The sequence below is a fragment of the Diabrotica virgifera genome, chromosome 8, assembly GCF_917563875.1.
Source record: "Diabrotica virgifera virgifera chromosome 8, PGI_DIABVI_V3a".
In the NCBI taxonomy this organism is placed as follows: Eukaryota; Metazoa; Arthropoda; class Insecta; order Coleoptera; family Chrysomelidae; genus Diabrotica; species Diabrotica virgifera.
In genome coordinates, this window is record NC_065450.1 from 176,690,146 (window position 1) to 176,703,803 (window position 13,658).

The following is a 13,658-nucleotide window of genomic DNA, read 5'->3' on the forward strand; positions in this document are numbered from 1 at the left end:
CATCTAGTTGGTGATCGTCCTCTTGATATTCTCCCCGGAACGTTCCCAGAAACAATTAATATCTCCAAACTATCGTAACATCCGCGAACCAAGTGACCGAAGAATTGCAGAATTCGTTGCAGACATATTGTGGACAGCCTTTTTTTTTAATTTCGAGTTGGTTTAAAGCATTTTATCTCTAAAACACTTTCAAAGCTTTTCTTTAAATTGAAATGAATTATGTATTTAGAAAACGTTTTTTAATTCTAAATTATTGCTCATTTACATTATTTAATATAGTTCAAAACATATTCCATTCGCATTTAATAATCAATTTTGTTTGTACTTTTAGGCAAGAAATTTCAAATGGTAGTTCTGGAACTCCTGTTAGTAGTATGCCACAACAGGATAACGATCAGACAATTGTTCAGTCTCACAGTGTCGGCGGCAGGCAAATGAGTGTAAGTATACTTCGTCCATATCTTTAGTGTCACATTATCAAAGTGATTCCGATAATAGCAATACAATTAAAAAAAACCTTTGTAAATATTCTATTTTTTTTTTTCAATTTTTCACATGCAAAAAATAATATTAATCTAACCATTATTTAACAATAAAACACTGAAAACGTTTGTTTTCTATACTTCCACAAAATTTATTACATGTGACTACAGCTGTTTCGGCAGAGTGCCTTTCTCAAGTGATTTAGTTTACTATGGGTTTGCCTTTTTAAAGTCTTTAACTGAAGAGGATCTGTATTTTTTAATTTATTAATTTTTATAGATTCTAATAAAGATAGCTTAAGGCCTTTATTTTGAATAATGCAGAATTTGAAATTCTTCATTAAAAGAATGATTATGATCTAGAAGGTGAAGTGCGTATGTGGAAGTGTCTGTTTTTCTATTGTTGAAAGCCCTTTGTGTTCTGCTATCCGTTTGTCAAAGGTTCTGCCAGTTTGACCGATGTAAGTTTTCGGACAGTCACCACAAGTTAGTTTGTAAACATCACTCTGTAGTTGTTTTCTCTTTCGGCTCTTTTGTTCTTAATATATTTGCTTAAGTTGTTGATATTTCTGAAAGCTGGTGTTATTCCTTTCTTTTTTATGTATCTGGCTATTTTTGTTGTTATCTTGCCAGTATATGTGATAGAGCAGAAGGTACTGGGTTCTTTCTGTGGTGGTGGATAGACTAATTTCAGGGCTTTCTTATGGAGTTTTTAGTTTAAAATTTTATTAATTGTTTGTTCGTTATAGCCATTGTTTACTGCTATTGGTTGATGTTCAGTTCTATTTCGAAGTTATTTTTTGACATGGGAATTTCTGTCAGTCTATGTATCATGCTATGGTAGGCTGCTAATTTGTGTTGTGTAGGATGGGATGGTGAATTGTCTATAGTTGTGTCAGTATGGGTAGGTTTATGATATACGGAGAACTCATGTTTGTTGTGTAGTCTGGTAATTATTGTTACATCTAGAAAGTTTATGGACTTATTCTGTTCTGTTTCTATTGTAAACTCAATATTACTATGAAGTGAATTAATGTATGATAGAAATTGGTCAAGTTGCCTGTTAGTTCCTGTAAAGCATACTAGTATATCATCCACGTATCTCCACCAATAGAAGAACTGTTTAACGGGATGTTTAGAAATTGTTGTTTCAAGCTGGTTCATAAATATATCTGATAGCAATGGGCTTAGAGGATTACCCATAATAAATCATGCACTATTGTTTGTGTATATTTGATTATTGAATTCAAAATAGTCTTGATTTATGCAAATTTCAAGAAGGTGAAAAATTTCAGATGCAATGATCGGATTTGTACTATTATGGTGTAAAAGATTTTTAACTAGAACAAAAGTTTCTGTAGGAGGAACACTAGGAAAAAGATTTTTTACGTCAAATGAAATTAGTCTGGAGTTGTTGGGCAATTCAAAATGTTGTATTTTATTAACTAGTTCTAGTGTATTTTTTACGGTGAATTTAGGTGAAAATTTAGTGTATTCTGTAATAATATCTGACAGTTTTTTTGAAAGTTTATATAACGGAGCTGTATAAAAAGAAACTACAGGCCTTATTGGGTGGTCAGGTTTGTGTAGTTTAATAAAAGAGTATAATTTAGGAGGTTGTGGGTTCATAATATTAAGGTATTTCTGTTCTGTTGGATTTAATATGGATTTTGAACCTTTGACAAACGGATAACAGAACACAAAAGGGCTTTCAACAACAGAAAAACAGACACTTCTACATACGCACTTCACCTTCTAAATCATAATCATTCTTTTCTGCATATTCAAAATAAAGGCCTTAAGCTAGTCACATAGTTATAATAAATTTTGTGGAAGTATAGAAAACAAACGTTTTCAGTGTTTTATTGTTAGATAAAATGAACTTCCATCAAGTAACGGTCGAATCCATCAATTACTAACCATTATTAATACTTCCTACTACCGACTCTACCGCACTCCTTTAAGAATACAGACATTTGTTAGTCAATGCAAACTGCTGCCTCCTCTCGAAGTTAACAGACGCGAATTGCTATGTCCACACTGCGTTCCTTTTTGCGTGCGCTAAACGCATGCCTTAAAGATTTCCGCAACGCATACTTTGCCACCGAAGTGAATGCGCTAAGGCTAAGCCATTCCTTTTTACAGTCCTCGACCCGGTTTTTCATAGCGCATAGCGTAGCGAAAGTAGTTCCACCGCAGTTGGATTTCTTTGCGTTTCAACGTCCCTTGTATATTCATTTTTAGTCACTTTTATATCATTTAATCGTGTGTGTTTATTTTGGTGTGTTTTTTGGTGGTAAGGATGAATTCTTTCAGAGTAAGTTTGATGTGTTGTTTATCTTTCCATTATATTATAACCGATAAGAAACTAATTTAACTCATAAATTAAAGTGAAAAAACACTACAAGAGTATTTATAAACAAGCTCATCTAAATGGAAGACATTAACTAAACACAGTTTTTAATAACAAAATTTAATATTAAAGTTGTTTACATAAGGTTTGTTCCAACCCGTCAGATTACCGTTCTTGAATGGTTACGAGTATGCGCAGTAACGAAAAATGTGTTACTGCGCATACGCGTTACCATTCAAGAACGGTAATGTGACGGGTTGGAACAAACCTATAGTAAACATACAAAGTAGAGCATATTACAATACCTACTACTGTAACAGACAATTGTCAAATGAAGAGTAATAAGATAATAATACTAGAATACATTCTAAAAAAGCTCATCTAGATGGAAGACTGCAAAGACAACTAAAAAAAGTTTAATATAAGAAATATTAAAATGTTAAAAAAATCTTTTCTGGAGTTGGAAAGAATGATATGTACACATTGGTCGAAAAAATTAACATAAATGTGAGCGTATGTGCAGACGAACGAATATTGATACTTTAAGACAAGAGAATTGATGGGGGAGCACAGGTAGTGCAGTACTACTTCACAGGTTTTTTTTATAATACTCTCATCAACGCTTGAAGTTTTTAGGGCTAATAAATCCTAGACTGTCGTTAAGCACAGTCAGCATTGTATTTTTTGACGATTTTTCTTCAAAGACTATTGTATTTACTTATCCATAACACTTACTCTCGTGTGTGCCAGCATTAAGGTGACCCCTTTAAAGATCACAGCATGTGGGCTAAGCTTGGTTATTGTCGATTTCAGTAAAAGTACTTTAATTTTGGCTAAAGCAATAAATTGTTGATTTAACCTAAAATGAATTATTGTTTGGTTTCAGTCTGCTGCCCAACCAACTATGTCTATGTACCAAACAAATATGTATTCGCATTACCCTGAGTATTCTCAAAATAAGCAGCAACCAAATGTTGCTTATCCCATTCACCCAGACGTGAAGTTCCGAAAGTTACCATTTTATGATGTTCTAGCTGAAATATTGAAACCATCCACTTTAGTTCCTAGTAATAACCAAAGGTAAGATATGACGATCGAATTATACAATTGAAGAGTACAGGGGAAAAATAAGGAAGTTTCACTTTTTCATGAATTTTGGCTTTTCTCGTCATGTGGTAGCAAAAAATGAGTACTATCGACTAGACTATCGATTCAGAACAGTAACCAGAAAGATCAGTGGACCGATTCTATAAGATCAACGCGAAACAATTACGTTCGTTATCCGACGGTTTGCTATTCTATAAGCTCATTCGGGAAGAATCGGAGAAGCAGATCACGAAGCCGATTACAAAGCGAAAGCCATAACTTTTGACTTGCGTTTCGTTTCGCTTTCGATAGTGATTGGTCGATCATTTTCACGTGGTAAACAAGCGCAGGCGCTAAGCAGGTTGTTCGTTGTTGTGTTGATTTCACAAGAATTCTGTGTTCTTTGTTTTGTTGATAATGAATTATGAATTAGTGATGCTCTTACACCACCTTCCCAATCTTCCGTAAGTTCCTGTAGCTCATCAAAAAGGAATCAAACTAGTTCTTTGCTTAAGCGAAAAAATCAATAAACCTTATATCTGTTAAACCAAATGGGTCACTTCTATCTCGAAGGAACCTGCTTTCCTCTGGCGTTAACCGCAGATCGCAGATGGTTTCTTCGCTCGAGTTCTCCTTCTCCATATAGAACAAATTGCACCGGCAACATTTTTATTAAAATATAATAAAAATTTAATCAAACTTGTGATTATAAGGTTATATAGGTACGTCATGTAACTCTCTAGTTACTCTTCTTCTTTCTTTACTTCTTTTTTTACTTCCTGCACATATATTTGCAATGTTGCCGTAATTATTTATTCATAGATCGTTTAAACTCGTATATTATCGTATGCCGCTATGATAACGAAGCGAAAGCGAAAACTAACCTTATAGAATATGAACATAAATCAACTTCGCTATCGTTTAGCTTAGCTTTCGCGGTAATAACGAAAATTATAGAATTCGCCTACAGTCTATATAAATTTTTTAAGAATTTGTATCCAGGCGAAGGACCTGGATTTTCCGCACGCCACTGGGCAAAAATAAGGAATGTTAGAAGTTTTTTGGTGCATTATTAAATTAATAACTTAATATAGATTAATATTATATTAAGATTACAGACCAATAATTGCTAGAATTCTGCTAAGAATCTTCTAAGTAGTTTTCAGATATCCTAAGAATTAAACCTTTATTGGTGTTTATCTCAATATGTATAAAATGTGACATTCCTTGTTTTTCCCCTGTACTCTTCAATTGTAAACTAGTAGGTAGTAATGTTGCTAAGTTAAATATGTAGCCAGATCAAAGGACAACCTGACCAAAAAAAAAAATAAAACAAGGATGAAAATTTGGGAATAGGTAGTTGAAACTGTTTGTTATTATATAAGAAAGAGTTTACAATTCTACATCCCCTCCATTTTAAAAAAATTGGGAAATAGCCCCTTCTCGGGGGAAAAAATATACATTCAAAATAAGTCCAGAATTAAATAAAATTACTAATTCTAAGCAACTTTTGTTCTATATAGTTTTTTCACTAAGTCAATACTTTTCGAGTTATTTGCGAGGTGATATGTTCATTTTTAACAAAAAAAAAACATGTTTTGGACGGTTTTCCCAAATAACTGAAAAAGTAAGTATTTTATCGAAAAAAATATTCTTAGGAAAAATATATCTTATAAAAAACTGAAAATAATGGTGTATGTATGAAGTCTGTAAACCCAGTAGAAGCAGAGTTGTAGCTAATGAAAAGTAGGTTCTTATTCGTCAAATTCCAAATCGAATATTTCAACGTGAAATAACTAAAAAACGGAGCACTTTTCGGGGAAAACTCATTACAACTTTTTATAACAAGACTATTTTATAACTGGAATAATAACAGAACCCATAGAAACAAACACAGGAATCAGGCTAGGAGATGCACTAATCCCTCTACTGTTTCACATAATGTTGGATGCAATAATAAAACTAATGAAGAAAAAAAGAGGGTACAAAATGGGCGATAGAGAGATAAAAATACTCTGTTACGCCGATGCCACCGGGTTAGTAGCAGAGTGCGAAGACGACCTACAAAGATTACTGCACGAATTCAACATTAACGCAAAAGAAATGAATATGAAAATATCAGCCCAAAAAACAAAAAGCTTAGTAGTAGCCAAAGAACCTATAAGATGCAAATTGGAGTTAGACAATCAAATTATACAACAAGTAATGACTTTCAAATACCTGGGAATTAATCTATCAGCCGACAACAATATCGGAGAAGAGGTAAAAGGCCAAATAATTAAAGCCAGTAGAACGGCCGGATGCCTAAACGACACAATTTGGAAAAACAAACACCTAAGTTTGGAAACAAAGGCCCGAATATATAAGTCAGTTATAAGGCAGTTATGACTTACACGGCCGAAACAAGACCAGATACAAGCAAAACACGAAGACACCTGGAGACCGACGAAATGAAGATCTTAAGAAGGATTGCTGGAAAAGGACTACAGGATAGAGTAAGAAGTGAGGAAATCAGACGCCAATGTGTGGTAGACAATATAACTACCTGGGTAAAGAACAGAAAAGAAGAGTAGAATGAACACATAAGCAGGATGTCTGAATCAAGGATAGTAAGAATAGCCAGGGACAAGTCACTGTTAGGCAGAAGAAGTATAAGACGCCCAAGGACAAGGAAAATATGGAATGACAACTTAGGGGCATAATGAAAGGCACCGTTGAAGAAAAACAGGCAGTACTGCCTATATAAAAGAAGAAGAAGAAGACATTTAATATTCATAGGTTAATTAAGTTATATCGGCGATTTTTTGTGCTTTCTGAGCTATTCCTTTAATTTTTACTATTTTAATTTTAATGAATACTAATATTATATTATGTAATTATGTGGCTAAACTTTCCAATCCAAGGCCAAAAAGAAACTTCAATCATTGGACCTAATTTTAAATCTAACCAAATAAGCTGAATATTGTTTATACTTTATATTATGTTTCTAGACTGCAAGAAGCCCAGTTTAGATTTAGTTTATCGCCACAGCAGTCAAGTGATATAGCAAACAGTAGAGATACCAGACCTGGAACAACCTGTGATTATATAAAGCAAGTACAACTGCGATTTTGCTTATTGGAAACGAGCTGTGAACAACAAGATGCTTTTCCTCCTTGTATATCAGTTAGAGTAAATAATAAGATTTGCCCGTTACCTGTAAGTACTTTTCAGTGTTACACATTTTAGTAGATAACAAAATTATGCCGATTTAACCCTTTCATTATTGAGTTCTTTTTATTACATTACTATGATATTTGAACCGTGGTCATCTTTAATTCATCAGGCCGTAAAATTAGATGTGGCAACACTGTCGACCTGTCAAACAGAGGACCTGTTTATAGATATAATACACATAGAGGTATATATTAACATAGAGTGAGCCTACCTTCCGCGCTTCCTGACGACAAGATCTCATGGACTGGTTTGCGGCATCTCTTTCTAACACATTGTATCGGCAAACTAAGATTACATTAAGTGTGAGTATAGGCACGGAAGAGGAGGACTACTGTGGAGCTTTACTATGCGTAAGAGTGAAACAGCACTAATCCAAATAAAAAAGATGGTGTCGTCACTTCGCTCTGAATGACACTCTCTATGTAGTGCAGCCGATATGTGAAACAATTGTGCATTTAATGATAGAAGTATAAAATTTGGACCACATATACTGCACATATAAAGGTTCAAATTTAGATATGAGGCCACCTCAGATTTTGCCTTTTACAAAAATGGCGGGGATTCAAAATGGCGACTATACATTGTGACTAATAGCACGATAACTTTTGAACGAGACTTCAGATTTCAACCAAATTTGGTATATAGGTTCTTTTTTTGATGTATAAGATCAAGGTCTTGAACCGGAAGAATCGGTTTACCAGAAGTTGTGTTTTTCCTGGTTTTTATGTAAAAATATGCTGTTTTTTTTTTAAATTTTTTCACCCTGTATGTATTAATTTTTCAAAAAGTTAATACCACCATTGAAAAGAGCGTAAAAATATTTTTTAGGAAATATTTTTAACTTTTTAGTTATGTTAATTACCATTTAATAAATACAAAACGTATCTTCACATGTACCTATATGCAACAGATTCGTGCAAATATTATAAGAATTATTGTGCATTTAATGGTAGAAGCATATAATTTGGACCACATATACTACACATATAAAGGTTCAAATTTAGATACGAGGCCATCTCAGTTTTTGTTCCTTTTACAAAAATGGCGGGCATTCAAAATGGCGACTATACATATGTGACTAATAGCACGATAACTTTTGAAGGAAACGTCAGATTTCAACCAAATTTGGTATATAGGTTCATTTTTTGATGAATAATATCGAGGTCTTGAACCGATAGAATCGGTTTACCAGAATTTGTGTTTTTACTGTTTTTTATGTAATAATATGTTGTCTCTTTTTCAATTCTTTCACCCTGTATATATAAATTTTTCAAAAAGGTAATAACGTCATTGAAAAGAGTGTAAATATATTTTTATGAAATATTTTGAACTTTTCAGTTGTGTTAATTACCATTTAATAAATGCATAACGTATGTTCACATGTACTTATGGGCGGCAGATTCATTTTGAATGCCCGCCATTTTTGTAAAAGACTAAATCTGAGATGGCCTCATATCTAAATTTGAATCTTTGTATGTGTAGTATGTGTGGTCCAAATTATATGCTTCTACCATTAAATACACAATAATTCTTATATTATTATTTGCACGAATCTGCCGCATATAGGTACCTACAGGTGAAGATACGTTATGCATGTATTAAATGGTAATTAATACAACTAAAGGGTTGAAAATATCTCCTAAAAAATATTTTTACGCTCTTTTCAACACCGGTATCACCTTTTTGAAAAATTAATATATACAGGGTGAAAGAATTGAAAAAGAAACAACATATTTTTACATAAAAAAAACAGTAAAAACACAAATTCTGGTAAACCGATTCTTCCGGTTCAAGAGCTCGATATTATTCATCAAAAAAGAACCTATATACTAAATTTTGTTGAAATCTGACATCTCGTTCAAAAGTTGTGCTATTAGTCACATATGTATAGTCGCCATTATGAATGCCCGCCATTTTTCTAAAAGCAACTAAAACTGAGATGGCCTCGTATCTAAATTTGAACCACTATATGTGTAGTATATGTGGTACAAATTATATGCTTCTACCATTAAATGCAAAATAATTCTTATAATATTTGCACGAATCTGCGGCATATACAGGGTGCGCCAAACCTCTGGTCTTCTTTGATTACGGCTAAACTATGAGATATACAAAAAAATGTTTATAACAAAACTAATGTGTATCAAAGAGGTCTATAATTTAAAATTATTTTCAATTATACAGGGTGAGTCAGAATGACGGTATGAACCAAAGTTGTATTTTTTTAAATGGAACACCCTGTATATTAAATCATTTTTGAATATATTATTTAAAAATATGAAAAATTTGTATAAGGTCTTATAGGTCTAAAGTTAATAATTTTCGAAATATTTACATTTTTATTGAGAAAAATGGTAATATTTATAGGGTTGTGGATTATGTTTCCAATGAAATAAAAATTTGGGTGATAGGTCAAAGTTTTTAAAATATAGTGTTATTTTTAAATAATTTAATATTTTTTACTTTTAGCCATAAAATATACAGTGTGATCACTATTTGCAAATACAAAATTTTCTCATTTTTTTTAAATGGGACACCCTGTATATTACTTTTGCGTTTTGTAGTAAATATTACAACCTTTCTTTTGGTATAAGGTTGTATGTACCTAGCATGTTTCGTTTTGTAGATATTTAAAAAAAAAACTATAGATTTTAAGTGTTTGCGGATTTTTTATTTAAAAATTTTTTTGCAAAAAAAATAATTATATTCTGGTTTTAGAAACATACACTAAAATATAAAATATGAAGATAAAAACGTAATTAAAGATTAAAATAAATCGTATGCTAGTTCAATTCAATTGAATTTAATAACTTTAAATTATTTTACAAAAAATATTTTACCATATTAATGAATGCATAAATTAGTTACTAAATTAAATAAACAACCAAATTTTAAATCAACCGTAGTAATTTTTCTACTACAGCAACTTTCCTGTACCAAATTAATTGTTAGTTAAATTGTATGTAGTTAAACTTTTAATTTACCTTTTAAATTTACTTACATACATCTTGAGAATATAAAAATTATTATAAAGTATGCTTTGAAACAAATGAATGTTAAATGTATCATCCAAATTATTTATTAATATAAATAGTATTTACTGGTGTCACAAAAACTGGAAATACTTTTGTAGTTGAAATTTTTGTATCAATTTTTTTTATTTTAAATTTTAATTTTTTAACCGAAACATTTTTTGATATGACATTTGTTTTGGGCGAAACCATTAGAAATTTTATTACCAGATTTTCTGACACGAGTAGGTACATAGATACTATTTACTTCTTAATATACTTCCATAACGTTCATTTGTTTCAAAGCATACTTTATACGTTCTCAAGATATAGGTAAATTAAAAAGTTATTAACTGATCGTACTCGTAAATACAATATAACTAACAATTAATTTGGTATAGGAAAGTTGCTGCGGTAGAAGAATTACTACGATTAATTTAAAATTTGGTTGTTTATTTAATTTAGTAACTAATTTATGTATTCATTAATATGGTAAAATATTTTTTGTAAAATAATTTAAAGTTATTAAATTCAATTGAATTGTACTAGCATACGATTTATTTTAATCTTTAATTACGTTTTTATTTTCATATTTTATATTTTAGTGTATGTTTCTAAAACCAGATTATAATTATTTTTTTTGCAAAAAAATTTTTAAATAAAAAATCCGCAAAAACGTAAAATCTATAGTTTTTTTAAAATATCTACAAAACGAAACAAGCTAAGTACATACAACTTTATACCAAAAGAAAGGTTGTAATATTTACTACCAAACGCAAAACTAATATACAGGGTGTCCCATTTAAAAAAAATGAGAAAATTTTGTATTTGCAAATAGTGATCACACTGTATATTTTATGGCTAAAAGTAAAAAATATTAAATTATTTAAAAATAACACTATATTTTAAAAACTTTGACCTATCACCTAAATTTTTATTTCCTTGGAAACATAATCCACAACCCTATAAATATTACCATTTTTCTCAATAAAAATGTAAATATTTCGAAAATTATTAACTTTAGGCCTATAAGACCTTATACAAATTTTTCATATTTTTAAATAATATATTCAAAAATGATTTAATATACAGGGTGTTCCATTTAAAAAAATACAACTTTGCTTCATACCGTCATTCTGACTCACCCTGTATAATTGAAAATAATTTTAAATTATAGACCTCTTTGATACACATTAGTTATGTTATAAACATTTTTTTGTATATCTCATAGTTTAGCCGTAATCAAAGAAGACCAGAGGTTTGGCGCACCCTGTAGGTACATGTGAAGATACGTTTTGCACTTAATAAATGGTAATTAACATAACTAAAAAGTAAAAATGTTTCCTAAATAATATTTTTACGCTCTTTTTAATGGCCGTATTAACTATTTGAAAAATTAATACATACAGGGTGAAATAATTGAAAAAAAAACAACATATTTTTACATAAAAACCAGGAAAAACACAACTTTTGGTAAACCGATTCTTCCGGTTCAAGACCTCGATCTTATACATCAAAAAAAAGAACCGATATACCAAATTTGGTTGAAATCTGAAGTCTCGTTCAAAAGTTATCGTGCTATTAGTCACATATGTATAGTCGCCATTTTGAATCCCCGCCATTTTTGCAAAAGGCAAAATCTCAGATGGCCTCCTATCTAATTTTGAACCTTTATATGTGTAGTATATGTGGTCCAAATTATATGCTTTTATCATTAAATGCACAATTCTTATAATATTTGCACGAATCTGCCGCACTAATGCTAATATTATATAACTCTATGAAAATACAGTGGATCCCAAACCCTTTTTTCATTGCGTCATTAATTTTGACATCATATAGGATTTTACGAATGTCGCAAATCATAACATGACATTTTTGTTAAATCTGACAGATGTCAGAATATTTATATTTATATAAACATCAATAGGGAGTTTTTGTTGCTACGTAACGTACGCATCTCCGTATACGTAAAGCAACTAACGTGTCGTAGAGGATGTGTGTGTGTGTGTTTATGTTTTATTGGCACTGGTTTAAGCAACCAACTGGCCAGTCAATGTGTTTTGAATTCTCTCTTTTACAAAATATATGCTTAGTATCTAAATTTAAAACTATTAGTACTACTGTTTTTTTTACTCTGTTTTTTTTTTATTATTTTTTTTATTATATTTTTTAACATTTTTTTTATTACATTTTTTATTTTTTTTTTGTTTTTTTTTTTTTTTTTTTTTTTTTTGTATATTTTTTTATCCCGCTAAGACCTAAACCCGATTCAACCTCGCGGAGGTTTAGATCTTAGTAACTTTTTATTTTATTTAATTTTTTTTTTTTTTTTATTTTTTTTTTATTTTTTTTTCTTTTTTTCTCAGAGCTTTAATTTTAAACAATTAACATGGTTGTACAAAATTTTATAAACATCTAGATTGTTTGATTGTAAAAGGTATATAAGATTAAAAGGAAATTGTACATTAACTTGAACTAGATTGGCAAAAAAGTTTGATATTTCAATAAAATGTAAAGGACATTCTAATAGCATATGTTGTAGATCAGCTAGCTCTCCACATAAACATTCATCATTATCTACAAGTTCTATTTCTCTTTTGTAGGCTGGAGTCAGACAGTGATTACTTCTTATTCGACAAATAGTTTTGATAAAGCCTTTGTTGGAAACTTGATTAAACCATGTCTTGATGGGAAGTGTAGGCTGGATTTTTTTGTAATAATTTCCTTTGTCTGAATTATTGTATTGTTCCTGCCATTTCGTCCGTTTGATAGATCTCATAATAGAAATTATGTCTCCCATAGGAAGTTGATAAGTATGCAGAGTGGATTCCTTCGTTGTTGCTTTTTTAGCCAGATCATCTACTATTTCGTTGTTTTTTATACCAATGTGTGCTTTTATCCAACACAATATTATATTTTTGCCCGATTTCAAAGCTTCACTGTTCATTGCTATGATGTCACTGATGATATAATTTTCTGCAAAATTATGTACATTATATTTCAATGTCTTTACAATGCTTTGGCAGTCTGTAAATATAACATAATTGAGTTCTTTTTGATTAATACATATTTTGTATGCTTCTTTGATTGCAATGAGTTCAGCTAGTAAATATAACATAATTGAGTTCTTTTTGATTAATACATATTTTGTATGCTTCTTTGATTGCAATGAGTTCAGCAATGTCGTAGAGGATGAATGTTAAAATAGGTAGTTTTTGTAACTGCCTTAACGTAACGTAAAGCAAATCGTAAAGTCACTTTTAAATTTCGTTGACATTCAAAAAAATAAAACAATGTTCACACAATATACAATTAATATATAAATGTAAAAAAAGATAAATGAACAATGAAATTGTATGGTTTTAATTGCTTCTATTTAAATATAAAAATATTATTTTTCCTTAGGTTAAAATTTTTTTATTTTTGTTTATACCTACTTTTTAGTTGTAAATTATTGTATACCTACATCAGAATTCCAGTAGGTATAATGTAAATAGTGTGGTAATA

At 30.6% G+C, this 13,658-nt stretch overlaps 1 protein-coding gene across 3 annotated transcripts in view; it reads left to right on the forward strand.

Annotated features, from left to right (window-relative positions):
• LOC126890522 (E3 SUMO-protein ligase PIAS2-like) overlaps window positions 1-13,658 on the forward strand; it is a 143,330-nt gene that overhangs the window by 70,260 nt on the left and 59,412 nt on the right. For all 3 annotated transcript variants that reach the window (XM_050659525.1, XM_050659524.1, XM_050659523.1), the window contains 3 exons: window positions 332-440; window positions 3,722-3,915; window positions 6,912-7,119. In XM_050659525.1, the coding sequence (XP_050515482.1) occupies window positions 332-440; window positions 3,722-3,915; window positions 6,912-7,119 (511 nt within the window). The remainder of the gene's footprint in view (window positions 1-331; window positions 441-3,721; window positions 3,916-6,911; window positions 7,120-13,658) is intronic.